Source organism: Engraulis encrasicolus, chromosome 1, assembly GCF_034702125.1.
Source record: "Engraulis encrasicolus isolate BLACKSEA-1 chromosome 1, IST_EnEncr_1.0, whole genome shotgun sequence".
Taxonomy (NCBI): domain Eukaryota; kingdom Metazoa; phylum Chordata; class Actinopteri; order Clupeiformes; family Engraulidae; genus Engraulis; species Engraulis encrasicolus.
Window position 1 is genome coordinate 47,952,433 of NC_085857.1, and position 12,565 is coordinate 47,964,997.

General features: G+C 41.5%; 1 protein-coding gene across 1 annotated transcript; it reads right to left on the minus strand.

Moving 5' to 3' along the window:
* Positions 1–5,244: 5,244 nt before the first annotated feature.
* LOC134438150 (adhesion G protein-coupled receptor E3-like) lies at positions 5,245–11,863 on the minus strand. The gene is made up of 8 exons (XM_063187699.1): positions 11,800–11,863; positions 10,390–10,551; positions 8,824–9,030; positions 8,402–8,634; positions 6,931–6,991; positions 6,752–6,843; positions 6,329–6,491; positions 5,245–5,806 (listed from the first exon to the last, which is right to left on the minus strand). Exons 1-8 carry the CDS (start codon positions 11,824–11,826, stop codon positions 5,684–5,686), a joined length of 1,068 nt encoding a protein of 355 aa, XP_063043769.1. The 5' UTR covers positions 11,827–11,863; the 3' UTR covers positions 5,245–5,683.
* Positions 11,864–12,565: the final 702 nt, after the last annotated feature.

Genomic DNA, 12,565 nt, shown 5'->3' on the forward strand with positions numbered 1-12,565 from the left:
GAGGACAGTGGAGGAGAGACAGGACACAAGTGGGGAGAGAGAGACTGGGAAGGATCGGCAAATGACCTGGGCCGGAATAGAACCCGGGTCGCTGGCACAGCAACCCAGTGCCCCACCGTTAGGCCACGGCAGGGCCAATGTAATATATTATAATAATATAATATTATACAGGTCTATAGCCCAGTAAGCAGGCTTCATATGTGTGCGTGTGAGTGTTTGGTTTGTGTACATGCAAAAGGGTGAAGGTGTTAGTGTGTCGGAGATCTCAGGGCCTTTCTTCCTCTTTCCCACAGCCAGCCTCTCTCAAGAATGACCTTTGAATCTTTTCTTACACACACACAACCAGCACTGTCCCTCTCTACTAGTGTGGCGGAAGTCTCAGGGTGTTTCTTCCTTTTTTTTTCTTTCTCATAAAGTCGGCTTGTCAAAGTATCTGTTTTTCTGTTATAGAATGAGTAGAAATGAAGAAATGTAGAAATGCGCTCTTCTCCCTCACACACACACCACCAACACCAACACCAACTCTGTCTTAATCTTAGACACACACGCACACACACACACACACACACACACACACGCACTTACAATTTACGCCTCTGACTTTCAGTTTTACTGTCCAGTCTGTTTGAATTTATTACCATGTTTTCTTCACCAATAGTTGGATTTTTACACCCTTGTTTTGCAACTAGATGATAACGTTTGTTTGGGCAGTAGTCCATTTTTGGGTTTTTTAGTAGTTATTAAGAGGGCATTTTGCTTTTACTGGACAGGAAAACGAATACCAGACGAAATTAAGTGGGAGAGATAGAAGATTCCATTCTTGTGGATGGCGCACTATGTAGGGTGCGTTCAGGTAAATTGGGCCATCAGGTAAAGTGGGCCGGATAAGCATTGGGTGTCTCATTTCTTTTCATTCTACAGACCAACCACCACAAATGTACTGAAATTGTTGCAACATTACGACTCTATCTGTTTAAAGTCATTTGAATAGCATGACACTTTTTGATGGGCAGGGGGAACCCTCATATGGAGAGTGACAGAAGAAAGTAAATTTTCAGTCTTGCCAAAATAAGAAATCGTCTACATAAAATAAGGATGATGTTGTTTTCAGATGTGATAAAAACTGGAAAAACAGATATGTTTTTAGGTTTGAATATGTGCCTTTAATCTGGAAAAAACATAGTTGTGGCATCATTGTGATGTTAAAATACCTAGAAATGTAAAAAAAAAAAAACTTCGGCCCATTTTAGCTGAAGATGCTAAGGTAAGATGGGCCGTCCCTTTCAGGTAATTTGGTAAGTTTTTCTTTTGTGCAATTCTTAATTTTACCGTTGGAATGAATAGGTGGCCTATTTTACCTGAATAGGTGGCCCATTTTACCAGAATGCATTCTTTCCATCCAGGATGACACACCTGTCACTAAAACTTGTAAAAATGCATAATTTCTACATTAACCACCTTATTTTTTTGTCATGAAATGGAAGATTATGGGTCACTTTATGCAATCAAACTTAACTTTGGGTAATCTTTTGTTCTTCCTCAGATTGCATCAGTCTTCCTGAATTTGCCAAAGAGTGGCCCAATTTACCTGAATTCACCCTATAGCAACCATTACTTATACTCAGTTATTTAGCACATCCCTACAGCACCCCTGAATATTGATTTGACAAGAACACTACAAGCATGAGAAATGCATGTGGCAGAGGGTTTTTTTTAAAACCCTCTTTCCTCTTTGACTTCTGATGACCTGTAAATGGCATGCCTACAGGAAGAATGTCATGTACAACATACTAACCACAAAGATGTCAGCTTCTATTAATAAACTGCATGCACACAGACACATGCTCAAACCCACACTCGCATGCAACACTCTGGTATCATGTGCACATAGAGTTGGTAGAGTAAAGAGTTGGTGCGAATGACTAAAATAAATAAAGACAGGGCAAAAGAACAGAGTTCTTAAAAAGTTACAGAGAGTATTTATATTCCTATGGATTGGACTTGTATTACTGTCTCACATGCATTACAATACATTTCATGACATTAGATTAGGCTACATTTCACTGTACACACTGACAACTACAAAAGAGAGCATAACAAGCTAGAGCTCGATAGAGAGTCAACAAGACAATGGCTATGTTTACATGACATTTTTAATTCCGAATTAGTCATTCAGAATTAAATAGTGCCATCGAGTATACTTTGATCTTTCTTTTAATTCCGAATTGTTAAGTGTTTACATGATGTTTTCAAAGTGGAATTAAGCTTTATTCAGAATTAGAGTGAGTTAATTCTGAATTAAATATCTCATGTAAACATAGCCACTGAAACATTTAATGGAGTCAATGACCAGAAATATAAGGTAGCACCCTGGCCTTTTGAAAACAAGCTCCTTAACAGTTGAGAGAGGGCTGACCCTACACTTGTAGGAACAGTTAGATTTGCACTAGTAGTTATTCCACCATTTGCCCACCATTAGTCTTGTGATGTTATGTGTAGGCCTATGTCCTGTCTTAAACGAGTCTTGGATGCAAAATTAATCTCAGTGTAAACTGACAATAAATTATCATGGTATCGCATCGTATTGTATCCATTAGCCGTTTAAATTAAATGAAAATACATAATAAGGAATGTTAGCCGCTCACATTTGCAGTTCTCTGTAACTATGAAGACCAACGATTCTGATTGAGAGACATCACGTCGACATAAAAGAAAGAAAGGCAGACACAAAAATAGTTCATATGAAAATGACATAGGCGTATTATTTCCATGTTAACATACCTGTTACCAGACAGAGAGAGATCATGGAAAGGGTCCTCATCTTGGCAGCCACTCTCGCCAAGTGTGACTGATGGGCTTTTGTTTGCTGATGAAGTGTGACTAGTTACTTCCTGTATCTGCAGTCAGCCCTGTCCGGAGGTCATGTTACTTTTCTACCTTGCATATTTTACGTAATTGAAGAAAAACACATATTTGTACCTGCAGTCAGCCTTGTCCAGAGGTTACGTTGCATACATATACATACAATACATTATGTATTTATATGTATGTATGTATGAAGCATAGGCTACAAAGAAAGTAATTGTATCATACACATTACCTGTAAATGCCATGTACATTTTTTGCTTAATTCACACTAGCTTAACCAACGACAAAAGGGGCCACTTGCAGGAGAAAATATACCAAAAAATCTATATATTTCTCACTGTCATATGAAAATCTTGATGAAAAAAACATGATTTTAATATATCCATTTGGCATAAGTTCCCCACTTCAGTGTTTTTCAATGGGGGCTCTACAGCCTCCCAGGGATGTTAGGGAGGCCAAGGGGGGTTTTGAGGTGGCTAACACTGGGGTGCTCAATTGCAATTGGGGGCGCTTTTGCAAAATGTAATTTTAACGCTAAGGGGGTCATTGGCTAGCTTGTGTCGGTCAAGAGGGCTCTCTCTCTCTCTCTCTGTCTCTCTGTCTCTCTCTCTCTCTCTCTCTCTCTCTCTCTCTCTCTCTCTCTCTCTCTCTCTTTCTCTCTCTCTCTCTCTCTGTCTCTCTCTCTCTCTCTCTCTCTCTCTCTCTCTCTCTCTCTGTCACATACACGCACATGCGTGCACACACACACACACACACACACACACACACACACACACACACACACACACACACACACACACACACACACACACACACACACACACACACACAATACTGCAAGTTAGTAGTTGAAGGTTTTATAGCTTACTCACAACAGTACTGAACAGTAGAGACAGCAGTTCAGGAATCCAGTGATGTGATGTCATTCTGTTGATGTGCCATTTTAATGTCCTGCTGTTTGTAATTTTATCATCAGCCTATCTGGCTATTTGTGTGTGTGTTTGTGTGTCTGTGTGTGTGTGTGTGTGTGTGTGTGTGTGTGTGTGTGTGTGTGTGTGTGTGTGTGTGTGTGTGTGTGTGTGTGTGTGTGTGTGTTTGTGTGTCTGTGTGTGCATGCCTGCAGCGGGTGTGCATGACAGAGCCTGACACAGGGGCGTAGAGTATACCCCCGCAGCCCCCGCGAGGCAGGGGGGCCCATACGATACGGGGTTCTACATGGGCCCTACTTGAAGAAACGGGCCCCCTCCACATGATACAGTATAGGCCCTCTTTTTTCTTTACTAGCCATATTGGCTAGTTTTTTATTACTCACTAGCTATTGTTCCTTACGCTAGGGACACCATAGACGCCAAGCGAATGTATCCCTAGCGTTATCCATCATCAAAGCTATGAAATGTATTATATAATGAATAATATAATGAATAATATAATATAATATAATATAATATAATATAATATAATATAATATAATATAATATAATATAATATAACATAATATAATATAATATAGGGCATTCTATGCAATTGTGCAATACCTTGTTTTCGACACGTACTCCGCTACAGAACTTGGAACAAAAGCAAAATAATTTATTTTTGAAACTCAAATAACAATACTTTGACTCAGGTTGCACGTAATGATTCTAACCAAATTAGATTAAAACACACTTGCGTTTTACAAACATACAAATATATCATTATTTTTATGTATGAAACCATCTTCCTGCCACATCCTCAAGTTAACCTCCAATTTAGAATTTATGTTTGATGATCTTGAGCGAGCAATTGTCCAAAGAATAAAATCCTATGTTAAAATGAGAGAAAAAAACATCAAAGAAGCTGCCAAAACAAAAACATTCACATAATTAGTGAAACATGCAACTTGAATAACAAAACATCATCTCGGGTTATATGCTGTGGGCATTTTCAAACTTGGTCCCTTTGAGCCATTTAAGCAAGCTCAGACCCATGGCTCAGCATTTTGTGTTTTCCTACATCCCTCAGAAGGGAACCATACTGAGCCCTTTGTTGAGGTGGTCTCAGTACAGTTTGCTACAGAGTCCTGACAAGTTACAGCCAAAAATACTGGATAAGAGAAAGATTACGCAAACCACGCCCACTCAATGCAAAAGCGTGGGCTCAAGTTGGGTCTCCTAAGGGGGCGTTGTCCCCTCCTTCTTCTTCTATTTTTGAGGTGTTTGCTCAAGACGCGCGCTACCGCCATCTACAGCGCTAAGGGGACTTGATTTATTCTCAACCTCAGGACTCCGAAGGTCTCCTAACCGAAGGTCTCCTAAAGGGGCGTTCACCCGACATAAAGTGGATACCGGAAAAGAAACAAAATGACGCTTCTTGGTTAGATCCAGTTTCTTTGTTACAGCTGTGACTAGGTGTAATAACTAAAGGAGAGCTCTAGAGGACGCTGTGTGATCAAAATGAGGTCTAGTATAAAAGTCTAGTAGTGGTACAAGAAAAAATACCCTTCTTTGCAAAACACTCACAATATGAAGTCAAATGGAACTATTGGACAAATGGAGTTATCTTTCAGTTGGTTACGTCTTTGGTCCACTTACAGAGGACTGAGTTTGGTTCACTTAAAAGGGATTATGTCCTGTGAAATGTGAAAATATGTGAAAAAATACCCAGAGGAAAAAAAATCTGCACTTTTTTGAAAATCATAGAACAAAACATCAGCTCAAGTTTGGCATCACTCAAAATACATTTTCCAATTTCTTTTAGCAAAGCATTACACACATTTTTGGCTACTCATAAATAAAAGGTACGATTTTGTACACTCTATGTGCATGCCTGCGTGTGCTCAAGTGTCCCTGCTTGGCTGCTGGGTCAGACTGATGGAGACGGTTCCTGTTCCTGTTCCTGACTCTGGCTGCTTGCTGGACGGACCGAACCTCTTCCACCACTTCCTGTACTGACAACGCACCTGAGAGAGAGAGAGACAGAGACAGAGACAGAGACAGAGACAGAGACAGAGACAGACAGAAAGAGACAGACAGAAAGAGACAGACAAGAGAGAGGGAGAGAGGGAGTTAAGTTTGTAAGGCTCAACATTGATGTGGCATCTGTGGACTTTTCGCCACGCAAAGACCCATTGTGGTTTTCTTTCTTACTTGAGCAATAAGATTGAACCCTCAGTCACACAGGCTTTGCAAGGCCAAATGGTAAACACAATAATGCCCTCAAGTCAGAGAATCAGTCATCTTGTATTTTATAAATGCAATAAGATTGCAATGTCATGTTTGATTCTCAAACTTCTACTTCTTCTACTTTGGCTCTCAGAGGAGGCGGGCGCACTTCTGATTTCCCCTCGCCCTCCCTTATCTTTGCTTCCTGCCTTGCCACTCTTGGATTTGAAGCTTTTTGGGCTTGATGAAAACAGACACCTGGAAGTATTGGACATTGTGTGCACACGTGCGCGCGTGCGTGTGTGTGTGCGTGCCCCTACCTCTGTGTTGAGGAGGCAGTGGATGAGGAAGATGGCGGTTCCTTGCTGCGAGGCGAGGAACAGGAAGAGAACCTCTAGAACCCGACTTGTGGCTGCCCCCATGCCCAGTAACCAGGGGCAACCCAGGATGAGGAACTGGACTGTCAGTTTGAACAGCAGAACCCTACAGACATAGTTAGTTAGACAATCAGTGCCACTCCTACTGTGTGAGGCCAGAGTGAATACTCTACACTTCTGGGGGTGCTTTTCTCTAAACCATAGTTACTAACTACATTAGCTACGTTGTTGATTGCAATGCAATTTCCCATTGCCAACTACCGAGTTGCCAACTGGCTAACTAATACTTTTCGAGAAATGCACCCCAGGCCAGTATTTGTGTATTCTTTTACATTACCAGGTGTTGTATCTTCCCTCGCCTCTCACCTGGTGTATTTGACCTTTGAGACGTCGCTGCGAGCCTCTTTCAGAGTTGACTGGATGGTGATGAGGATGGTGAGAAAGAGGATGGTGTTGACCTGCAAAGAGTAGACAAATAGTGATGATTGAGAGTAAGAAAAAAAGAGAGAGAATTTAAAAGGGAGCAAAGGGAATTTTATACTCACAATGAGGAGGAAACAAACAGGGCCAAGGAAACTCCATGTGAAGCCCTCCACTAGCCAGCAGCTAGTTGAGGTGAAACATGATAACAATTAACTTAACTTTGGCATTGTTAAAGGGCTACCCCACCCCCATGTGAAACTATGTAAGTCCCCGCAGTCCCTCGAGTTGAATAAGTGCAGAAGGAAGAAACTAATTCTGAGTCTGGCAGCATGTTATTTTTAAATGGATTTCTAAGAATACAGCACTATGCTAAGATAAGGTAACACAACTGATATTGGCTTGGTGTAGTTGCTGTAATAGAATAGAAGAAGAATAGAACAGACTTTATTGTCATGCCAGCATGAAAATTGCCTATCTTATCACTAATCTAATGTAGCCATTTCAAAATTCCATATTGACTTAATTGACTAGATTGAATTGACACATTGAATCCTTTGGCGATTTAAAAAATTATGTTTTTCACTCCCATTCTGCAATTAGAGAAATTAATAAAATAGCGTCCAAACACAGGCTATGATTCTCTGTTGGCCTATCTGATCATGTTATTTATTGTTTTTACTGTTTTTCACTGTTTTTACTGTTTTTAATTCCTTAGACAAGAGTCTTATTTTACTAGGTATTTATCAATCTAGTTACTTTTTGTCATGTATTCTATACTCCTTTATCATATATTTAACAATCTATTCTTATTTAGTACCCCTGTCACTTCATGTGACACCATGTAAGAACCCAAAACGTAATAACTGCCCATAACGTAATAACTGCCCATAACATAAGAATTTGGGCCCATTTGAAACGTAATAAAGCCCATAACGTAATAACTTGCCCATAACGTATTAACACTTCCCTACCCATAACGTAATAACGTTCTACCCATAACGTAATAAGTTACTACAGTATGGGCAGGTTATTAAGTTATTGGCCATACACTAAAAAAGCTTTGATAATGTAATAACGATGTCAATATAAATCAATCAATCCAAATGACTTATATAGCACATTATCATACATAGATGTCATTCAGTGTGCTAATATAGAAAAGAGAAGAATAAGAAACTGTATTGTTTTATAGATAGTATGTAATTAACTAACTATTACCAAAGGCAAATGGGGATGAAGCTGTTTTTAATTTCTTTTTAAAACAAGATACTGTTGGGGCAGTTCTAATTTGGACAGGAAGTTGGTTCCAGCATTTTGCAGCATGATGACTAAATGCCATTTCACCCTGTCTAGACTTGACCCTATAGCACAGAATGTTATTATGTTATGGGCAAGTTATTACGTTATGGGCTTTATTACGTTTCAAATGGGCCCAAATTATGACATTATGGGCAATCATTACGTTAGGGGCAGTTATTACGTTTTGGGTTCTTACACACCATGTCTCTTTGATAGGATGCACTAGGTTACTTTTGGTATTGTATTATGTTCATTGAGGGTTGCTTGTATGTTATGTGTGTCCTATCTACTTACTTCTCACTGCCGTGTCCCTCAGGGTTCACTCCAGCAGACACGCCTACAATGATTAGTGGAATCCCGTAGCCAATCGGGAGGGAGATCTTCCACTGTAGCCACGCCCTCTCGCTAGGTTTGACCTGCCTGAGCTTCCGCACTGACAGGAAGAGCATCATGGCCTCTAGGAACATCCAGACGAATGAAGAGAGGAAGAGATAGTGCAAGACTCCAGCCAGTACGCTGCACAGAACCTAAAGGGAGAGAGAGAGAGAGAGAGAGAGAGAGAGAGAGAGAGAGAGAGAGAGAGAGAGAGAGAGAGAGAGAGAGAGAGAGAGAGAGAGAGAGAGAGAGAATCAGACATAGAGCAGACAGAGACAGAGGATGGTGGATGGTAATCATCTCTCTCACACATGCACAAACACACACACACACACACACACCTGGTGCACTTTGATTCGTCGGATGAAGTTCTGTGTCAGCAGGAAGAGGGTGTGGGCCAGCAGCAGACACACACACAGGTTCAGGCGGGCCACGTTGGACGCCCTGGGGTTCCACCGACAGAGGGCAAAGGTCATCACCGCCAAGGTCAGGAACAGCAGGCCAATCAGCACCAAGATGGTGTTCAGAATGTTCATCACAGGGTCACTCTGGAAACAATTACAGTGTATTGTAAAGCATAGACCTGGTGTGCATATACCGTACATATACTAGTACCAACAACAACGCAAGGGGAGGGAATTTAGCTTTGAATGGCGGCCCATTCATTTAATTGTCGATCCAAAGCGCTCACTCATACAATCAAACATGTATTTGTAAAACCAACACAGTCTCACCCCAACGTGTCAATTTCTGACTACCTTTGACGAGACTGCAGTTTTTGACGTCAAGGATATACCTTCCACATCAAATGTTGACTAAATGGGCCTAAATCTAAACCTTTCCCTACACCTAACTGTCATGAAGTAATGCTGCCACAAGAGGCCGCCTTTGAGGCGCACCTTACATTTTCATTCCAAGGGCATACCCAAAGAAAATGGAATCTTGTACAAGAACGACGACTAGCTGGTGTGGCCAGGAGTGGCACTGCAGCTATGTTATCGCAGCCAAGTAAATAATGAATGGGTGCCAATGGGGCTGTACGCTTCTCATAGAACTATCTGCCCGTGTGATTTTTTCCCTGGAAACAATGGAGTCGCGTTCGATAGATATGAGTAAGTGAAAGCATTTGCCGACACGTTTGCATCTTGTCAAGTGTTAGATTCGTGAAAATGACCCTTATTTCAATTATAGCAATGACATAACACGTGACAATCGACTTTACGGCACTACGCCATTTGTTTTGTAGTTTTAAGTCTGACTTCAGATGTCGATGTGTTTAAAGTTATGTTAGGATTGTTGCGGACACCTGTTATTTATTGCATTTAAGGTGGTGGAAAAGCGGCATGTGTACATGGGGTAAAGGAAATGACTGCGCTCATCCTTAAGAATTTGGGTACCTTCAATTAACATGTTGGACGGCGGTGGGGGGTTTTGAGGTGTGTGACCATAGATGTCTCTGCTAGGATCAGTCAGAGTACGTCTCTCGTCAGCTCTGGTCGTGAATAGTCGCAGAGATTCCTCAGCCAGCAGGTATTAGCCGAATGCTAGCGTGTTGCAGGACAAAACTAACACGTCTTTGGGAGAACAAAGCCATGTCAGGAACCTTTAACTTCACTTCTAATACAACTTCCATGATAAGGTACAGAATGTGCACACACCTTTACAAACCAGAGAACAGAACCGTCACAAATCCCTGCTGAGCCATTTAGCCCAATAGGCTCCCATTCATCTTTTACTTGGCTGCGTTCGCCAACGGGGCTATATGGGAGCCAATGAGAGACGCCTATCTCATAGCTTAGAGAATTTCTGGCATACCTCAGACGTCGAAATTGCAGCCTGGTCAAACTAAGGTAGTCAGAAATTGACTAGTTGGGATGAGACATTAACAACACGACATATGATTTCACCTTTTGTGTTGGATCCATGGTCATGATCAGGGCGAATGTTGAAGGGTATTGGCAGGAGCAGACGGTGTGAGTGGACTTGGTAATACTGACATGGCAGCCATCTTGAATCCAGGAATTGGCCTCCCAGTGAACACATAACACCTCGTCCTCAGCATCTGCATTCTGGACACACAGTCAGACTTTTCGGCATATTGTACACACACAGCAATGTTGTCACGGCACTACATTTTCGAGAGAGAGAGAGAGAGAGAGAGAGAGGGAGAGAGAGAGACTGTATACTCGTGCTCATGGTCGATATTACATTTGCTTTGCTTAAGGGCGCTTTAGCTATGGATGTCAGGGTAGGGAGAGGTAAGGGCGGGATTTGATCTGATAGGCCAACTCCCTACCTATCACTGCCACTGCCAGTGCCAGTGACTGTATACAGTGACCACAGCCCCATAGGCCATGGTTGTCTAGGTGATACCAGATTTCTAAAGTTATACAAGACTGCATGTGTATGTGTATGTGACTTCTTACAATCTGAATGACAAAAAGACCAACAAAGGTCGGCGTCTGCGCCTTGAACTCAACGCTCGTGTATTGCTTGGTGCGAGCACTCCCAAACTGTCCTACTGGAGACATTGAAAATGGACTAGCTCCGAAACGTCTGTCTCTCCAGTAAATCCTTAGACTTCTGTTGTATATTTTCGGCTTCAATACACTTTTTCACACAAGTCTTGTGTGCGCCTCCTTTTTTCCATTAACTTCTTACAATCTAAAACAGCCAGATGGCCAAGGAATAGCAGAAACATGTGCAAGTTGTCAAATGATAGTTACATAGTAGCCTACATAAGTATCACAACCCAGCCTATGCACTGAACTGTTTACAGACAAATTTCTAAATGATTGTCTCCGTAATGTACAGTTTTTTTTATCTCCGCCAAGGAGGTTATGTTTTTGGTCGCATTGTTTTTTTTGTCAATTTGTCTGTCTGTGTGTTTGTCTGTTTGTTTGTCAGCAGGATAACTCCAAAACTTATGAACGGACTTCACTGAAATTTTGTGGAGTTGTTGGAAATGACCAAAGGAACAAGTGATAAAAATTGGTGGTGATCCGGATCACCAACCGGAAACAGGGTTTTTAAAATATTCTTTACCGATTGCTAACCTACAAATCTAGACACCCCTACTGACCGAAAGTTGAATTGTGGAACAGGGCAAAATTTGACATTCCAGTTTCTAACTCCACAAAAAGAAGGCAGAAGGACTTGAATGAAAATTGGGTGTAACATAGGCAAACGTTCTAACAATCAGCTTCCTTGGTGGATGCACTCTCAGAGTGCATTTCCTGTGGCTGTATATTTCAATAGATTTTCAAAATGGCATACAAATCCTGGATGGGATCTTTAAATGAAAATGGGACTGACACCTTGAGATGTGGTATGCTGATGTTCATGGGAGTCGATAGTGTCTTTCTCAACGTGTTTGGCAGGACGACAGACACAACCTTGGAGATCATGTCTGCCGTTTTGTTGTCTTGGGTCTCGAAGAAACTGGCATTGAGAGCCTCATGCATGTTGTCGAACACCATGACAGCGGCAGACGCTGAACCTGAGAGTCATAATTTCGGCATTTTAAGACAAGATATCACATCATTATGTGTGTGTGTGTGTGTGTGTGTGTGTGTGTGTGTGTGTGTGTGTGTGTGTGTGTGTGTGTGTGTGTGTGTGTGTGTGTGTGTGTGTGTGTGTGTGTGTGTGTGTGTGTGTGTGTGTGTGTGTGTGTCTGTGTGTGTGTGTGTGTGTGTGTGTGTGTGTGTGTGTGTGTGAAATATAGTTACCATTGTTGTTGTCAGCAATGCTCAGGAGGTCGATGTCAACACTAACGTTGGTAGTCTCCAGTTTACGCACTCCAACCAAGGAAGTATTTGGTCCAACGCACAGGATATTCACCTCTGAGGAGTACATTTTGTTGACACTATAAATATGTACAATGTAATTATGCAGTACATAAGTGCAATTAGATTGAGTCATCTCACAAATCATTGCAACGGTATATGTAATCTATTTGCAGCACAAAATACATAATGGGGAAGAAATACTTCCGCAACACAACAGAGTTCATTTTAGAACACCATGTGAAGTAGTGTTGCTCAGCGATATCAGCCGATTTTCAAGCAAGAAGTGATCTGACCC

Excerpts from the sequence above, each read along its gene's own strand:
- LOC134438150 (XM_063187699.1), bottom strand. The coding sequence starts at position 11,826 with ATGAACATCAGCATACCACATCTCAAG. Across the intron at positions 6,992-8,401 it reads GAGGGACACGGCAGTGAGAA|CTGCTGGCTAGTGGAGGGCT; the intron begins GTAAGTAGATAG and ends CACCTCAACTAG. Across the intron at positions 6,492-6,751 it reads TCAAAGGTCAAATACACCAG|GGTTCTGCTGTTCAAACTGA; the intron begins GTGAGAGGCGAG and ends CTATGTCTGTAG.